The sequence below is a fragment of the Papaver somniferum genome, chromosome 2 (genome assembly GCF_003573695.1).
Source record: "Papaver somniferum cultivar HN1 chromosome 2, ASM357369v1, whole genome shotgun sequence".
Classification (NCBI taxonomy): domain Eukaryota; kingdom Viridiplantae; phylum Streptophyta; class Magnoliopsida; order Ranunculales; family Papaveraceae; genus Papaver; species Papaver somniferum.
Genome location: NC_039359.1, coordinates 181,811,598 through 181,817,335, shown reverse-complemented (window position 1 = coordinate 181,817,335; position 5,738 = coordinate 181,811,598). Strand labels below are relative to the sequence as shown.

The 5,738-nt window shown below is 35.2% G+C and overlaps 1 protein-coding gene across 2 annotated transcripts; it reads right to left on the bottom strand.

Moving 5' to 3' along the window:
* Window positions 1-1,105: 1,105 nt before the first annotated feature.
* Window positions 1,106-4,421, bottom strand: LOC113349939 (electron transfer flavoprotein subunit beta, mitochondrial-like). 2 transcript variants are annotated; one of them, XM_026593986.1, is made up of 5 exons: window positions 4,264-4,421; window positions 3,896-4,192; window positions 3,730-3,810; window positions 2,548-2,642; window positions 1,106-1,786 (listed from the first exon to the last, which is right to left on the bottom strand). In XM_026593986.1, exons 1-5 carry the CDS (start codon window positions 4,330-4,332, stop codon window positions 1,561-1,563), a joined length of 768 nt encoding a protein of 255 aa, XP_026449771.1. In that variant the 5' UTR covers window positions 4,333-4,421; the 3' UTR covers window positions 1,106-1,560. The 2 variants fall into 2 exon arrangements, with proteins under 2 accessions (XP_026449771.1, XP_026449772.1); XM_026593987.1 differs by having other exon boundaries at window positions 3,908-4,192.
* Between the last annotated feature and the right edge of the window lie 1,317 nt (window positions 4,422-5,738).

The window sequence follows — 5,738 nt, the reverse complement described above, 5'->3', positions numbered from 1 at the left end:
CGCTTAAGCATATAAAGATCAAAGATTTACAGCTAAAGTTTTCAGAACCCAATGGTTGATCTAGTCCCGAAAGTTCACCCGCATCTGATGTTTTCTGGAAAGATCCGAAGATTTCCATATAAAAGAAATAAAGTATTTTTTCGGATTAAGGAAATATTGGGTATCTTTTCTTTAATATGCAAATCAAGTTACTAATTAATATAGTCAAACAAAACCTCCTCAAAAATATGAGGCTAGTGAAGAGGTTCGAATCTGGAACTTAAAACTCCTTTGCTGGGCTCGAAACCAATTGGCACGACTTTAAACTCCTTTATTGTAGTTTATTTTTTATTTTATTAATAAACGTTAGAGAAAAACTAGAGAAAACCTCATCAATTTCTTCTTCTTCCTTTGCTCAGATTTAGTCCTCCTTTGCTCAGATTTAGTCCTTTAGGGACTAGATCTGAGCAAAGATTTCTTGTTTTTAATTATTTTTGTTATTTTCAATAATTTCTTCGCTATTAGAGCGATTTTTATCTTCGCTATTTGGGCGATTCTATCTACACTTTTATAGTGTTTTTTTCCTAACGATTTGTTCGTGTTTTTTTTTTTTTTTGATAAAAGTACATCGGCGATTAATCAAGGGCAAAGATCAATTTCTTCTTCATCAGAAAAATAGATCTTGGGTTCGGGTTAGTTGCACATGAAGAATTTTGGGCATATCACTCCCCTGTCATAGGAGTATCTCTTTTCCAAGAAGAAAAAAATCTATCAAAATGGTCGAATTATAGTTTCGTATACCATTCCTTCTCTAATCTTATATTACAAGATTTGGGTGCCATCGTGGTAGATCACTCTTTCTCTTCGCGATTTATTTACATTTTGTATCTTTCTTTGTATTTGTTTCATGTTATGATGTACTTGTTTCTCTTTAAAATCATCATGTAAACGTTTCTTGTGGAATGAATACTTTTGGTTTGATGATCAAAAAAAATATAAATAAAAATATAAATAAAGGCTAATTCCATACATGGAATCCCTGGTTATAAGACCTTTTACGCGTTGCCAAACTCAGAGATGGTGAACTAGGAGATTTGTATGTTAAGAAAAAGTAAAACCCTCTGCAAACCCCCAATCAGTATCACTAAGTTTCTTACTTCATGCAAATTATAGCTTGACGTTGTGTTTGCATCTCAATACATGAACAAACATACTTGTGCACTTAAACATGAGAGACAATTTGATGCAAACAACAGTAACATGATTAAAGGAAGCACAAACCGTTGTAATTACGTTTTTTGCTTTAATAAACTATTGGACTTAGCAAAAAAAAAAAAAACTAGCAAAAAAAAAAAAACACCATTGTCTGGTACTGGTAGGGGAGGCTTCATTTGCAATGAGTGGAGCTGACCCAAGCCAACACCCGTTATATTAGGAAACAGAAGCTCAACATTTGATGACATATTTACAGACTTCGTATCCACTTTGATGGTTCCTTCTTTTCTTTATCTAATTAGAGTGTTCAGTTTGCTAATGAGGAAGATTGGTCGGGCGTACTACGAGAGAGAAAAAAAGGGATGACTAAATGACATGAGCTTCGTTCTTTAGTTTGTTGATGAGCTCATCCACAGAGGAAACAATCACACCACCTTTTCTCTTGGGAGGCTCCGTGACTTGAACAAGTTCTAAATCAGATTTGATTTCCACATTCAGCTCAGCAGGAGTGACCTTCTTTATAACTTTCGATTTAGCTTTCATAATGTTAGGGAGCGTAGCATATCTTGGTTGGTTCAACCTTAAATCCGTGCTGCATGAATGAAATAAAAACAGGAAAAAGAGAACAGATACTGAGAAGAGAACAACGGAAAAAAATAAAAAATAATCCACAACATTAGAAACAGGTTACAACAATGGTTGCATAAGGAACATACTCCCGACCATCTTTGTTCCTATCAAACATGGCCTTTCTTTTCATTGTGGTCCATATATAATGGACCGAAAGTGTCAAACCCTTAAAATTTAGCCATCTGCATATATGGCTACGCAGCAAACATATGACTGTTAGTGTTACTCTTAGATGACGTAAAACTTGTTCCCAAATACCAATATCATCTCTAAAAACCAAATTTGCTATAGCCACCAGGCACCAGTGTGTCTGCTTGATGAGATTGTGTCTTAAAGGTGCGTAAGATTTCAGCTCAAGATTGTTAACCTGCTTTACAAATTAGATGAATACCTCAAAATAATAGTCAGATTTAAGCCATGACCTATCATCATTCAGCTTAGTTTCTTTATAGAAAATTAAAATTTCTATTCCAACCGTATGAAAAGCTACTAGGGGTTGGAAACAGTCTGCATATCTATAGGCTTGTGTCTTATGGAAGACCCTTTCTGTCATGTATATGCTACACCTGCCAGAACGATGATACTAAGCGAAAGCTAAAACAAACCTTTAACTCTATGATGTTCCCCAATAGAGCTTGACATATGTTCAGTGTGGTATTAGATCATGTTGAGAAATAAGTATTTGATTATGAGTGTTAAGAAGGTAAATATTGAAATACTTACGTGATAACTGCTGGGAGATCCAGGCACAAAGTTTCAAGACCACCATCAACCTCCCTGTCAACTCTAGCTACTTGTTTCTCTTTGTCCACTACAACCTACTTGGAAGCAGCAAAAGGCATAAAGAAGTAACCAAATAAAGTGAAAGAAGTGCAGAAAGGCACCTGAAATATATATATATATATATATACACATATATAAACCCTAAAGAGATAAACACTAGTAAGATTGATGTTATAATGTTAGTCAAATATTAACCCGGCAAGGCGGCAACTGCCATGGATAAGAGAGGACGAAAGATACCATCCTAAAGGAATCAACTTAAAGGAGAAGACTGAAATCGTAGAAGTAGGTACATAATCTACAAGATGTACCATACCTTTTAAGGACAAGTGATCAAAACATCAGTAAGGGCAGTGATTCATGGTCAAGAGGAAATAAATCATTTACATTTAGCAACTTAATACAGAATTTGCATGCATCGTAAAGAACCAAAATCAGAGCTTTCACTGTACCAACTCAAGGAAATAACCACATTGAAAAGAAATGGCAAAGGCAACAATAAAAATCCAACATAAGGTGTTGACAAACATCCAAATAACTAACAAAATTACTCATACAAGGGGAAACAAAAATAAAACAAAGCGAAAAATGGACTTCCGTTTTTTTAAGGTTCTATCCATCATATCGTTCTTCTTGGTTAGTTTTGTTTATCGTTCTAGCCTATTCAAGTTCTTTTAATTATTGCTTGAAAATTGGGGGTATTAGGTTGTATTTAACGAAGTTCAGTTCTGCTAGATTCGCCCTATTGTAATCAAAAGACTCTCAAAGTGCTCTTTATCTCTTAGCATTGATGGAATCTGTTCTGTAAATAAATGACCACACAATATTCATCACCCATCAGTATCTAAGGCATTTAATAAGCCTAACTAACTTATAGCTACCAAAGAAGCATCACATATCATAAGGTTGACGGAATTATACAATGATATTGATCTATATGATACGTTTTGACATGTGACCATATCCAAACATTTCCCACACTAATTCGGACTTCGTCACCATTCAAAGATAGTTCCATGAAGAAAAACTAAAGTCTGTAACCATCTTGTATTTCCAATAACTGTATACAGAGCAGATCATATGAATATTGCAAGTGACCTAAAGTGTTATTATGAGAAAAACCTTGGAAGCAAATGTTCCTTGGGGCCACTTAAGCAATCCAGCCACCATCTGTCCTGTTTGATTGCAGTCATCATCAATAGCCTGCACAAAAAAACAATTACCAAGAATGAGCAAAATAAAAAAGCCCTAATTTTCAAAAATCCCTAATTTCAGAATTTCATGATACCTTTCGACTAACCTGTTTCCCAAGAATAAGCAAACCAGGTTTCTCAATATCAATTAAAGCTTTAAGAATCTTTGCAACAGAGAGAGGATACAGTGTAGAAGTAGTATCAACATGAATAGCTCTATCAGCACCCATAGCAAGTCCAGTTCTAAGTGTATCAACACACTGATTTGAACCCATACTAACAGCAATTACTTCTGCTGCTAATCCTGATTCTTTTATCCTCAATGCTTCTTCTAAAGCAATTTCACAAAATGGGTTCATTGACATCTTTATGTTATTCATTTCAACACCGGTCTGCAGTATAGGATTCAGTTGTCAGATACAATTCAAAGAGACAAATCGACAAACTGGGTTTCGAATTTTACCTTGTCTGATTTAACTCTGATCTTTACTGCATAATCAATTACTCGTTTAACAGCTACCATGATCTTCATTTCCCTTGTTTTTCCGTGTTTTTTTTCCTTCGAAGGCAGAAATATGAGGGAAGGGAAATGAAGAATAAGTAGGCAGGTGGTACTTTTTTTTTTGTTTTAATTTAATACGAAAAGAGGATAAACATGATCCTCCGGCTCCGAGAGTTACATTTCTGACGAGGACTGGGCATCCCAATCCCAATCCAACGAGTTTTTTTTTTTTCCCTTTTCACAAGGAACCTTTTCATTAATGAAAATTCGAGGTTACAACGAATTTAAGATCGAAAATAAGAGAATACAAAGTAACAAGAACATACCGTAAAAGTATAATACCAAGAAATCCGACAAGAAAAAGACAAGCATTACCGTAGTAAGACAAATACAAGTATAAATAAGATCCGATTAAATAGGAAGAGGGATGGTTTTTTTCGGAATTAACTTCCAACCATTTAGTTTGTTTTTCTTGTATAGAAAGATGTCCTCCCAAAGTAGGAGTGATTTGCTCAAATCTCTCGTAGCTAGTGATGAAGCTTCCGTCGTCAAAAAGACCACCTATGGAGATTCCGTCACCGGATAAGTTGATGATGAAGATTCCGATGAAAGTTCCGTCGCCTGAGATAACTAAGATGAAGATTTCGACGTTGGGGAGCATAGAGAGCATCACTATTGATCTTAAAACCCAACTCAATAACCAAGAATCGCCATTAAAGCGAAGATAAACCTCAAAAGAGTAGATAAAACCACCATACTGATGTAGATAAGTAGAAAACATAATAAAAACTACACTAAACTACTAACTAACCTGAAAAAACAAGGAATAATGAAGAAATCTGCTCAGATCTAGTCAAAAAATGGACTAGATCTGAGCAGAAAAAAGTTGTTCTTGATGGTGTTGTTGGAGAAGAAGGAGTAAGAGAGAGACTAAACTTCAATTTTCTATTGGTTACTCATTCAATAGTTCGTTAATCCAACGAGAGTTTGTTAGGTCCATAATTATTCGACATCTTTCTCCGTTTAAAACATCGAAAATGTTTGGTGTACCGAAAAGGTACACCATGATTTTGGTGTGAGAGAAAAAAAGGTGGTGGACCCCACCTTTTATCCCATCCACTGCAAATCTCCCATAGAGCTGCCCTAATAGCCCTTGGATTTCTTCACGATGCACATCGCGGTACACACCTTCGGTGTGTGTATCATCTATGTTAAAACATTACGAGTCTGACTCCCACGTTCAACTGGGAGAAAATCCATCTTACAAATTTTACACTCTTGTTTTTATTAAAAAAAAAATCCCAATGAGAAGAAAAGAAAGAAAAAGTGTCAGAAATCTTTATGCGGAAATAAGATGGATCATACATTTCCGATCATCGTGCATTTGATCATGATAAATGAAAGATCCAATGAAGAATGCCAGAATTCTACTCGCT

Bases quoted from the DNA above. Each gene is read 5' to 3' on its own strand.
- LOC113349939 (XM_026593986.1), bottom strand. From the start codon at position 4,332: ATGAAGATCATGGTAGCTGTTAAACGAGTAATTGATTATGCAGTAAAG. The intron at 4,193-4,263 runs GTAAAATTCGAA...CCTATACTGCAG, and splicing joins TCAGAGTTAAATCAGACAAG to ACCGGTGTTGAAATGAATAA. The intron at 3,811-3,895 runs GTATCATGAAAT...TTTTTTGTGCAG, and splicing joins GGAAACAGGTTAGTCGAAAG to GCTATTGATGATGACTGCAA.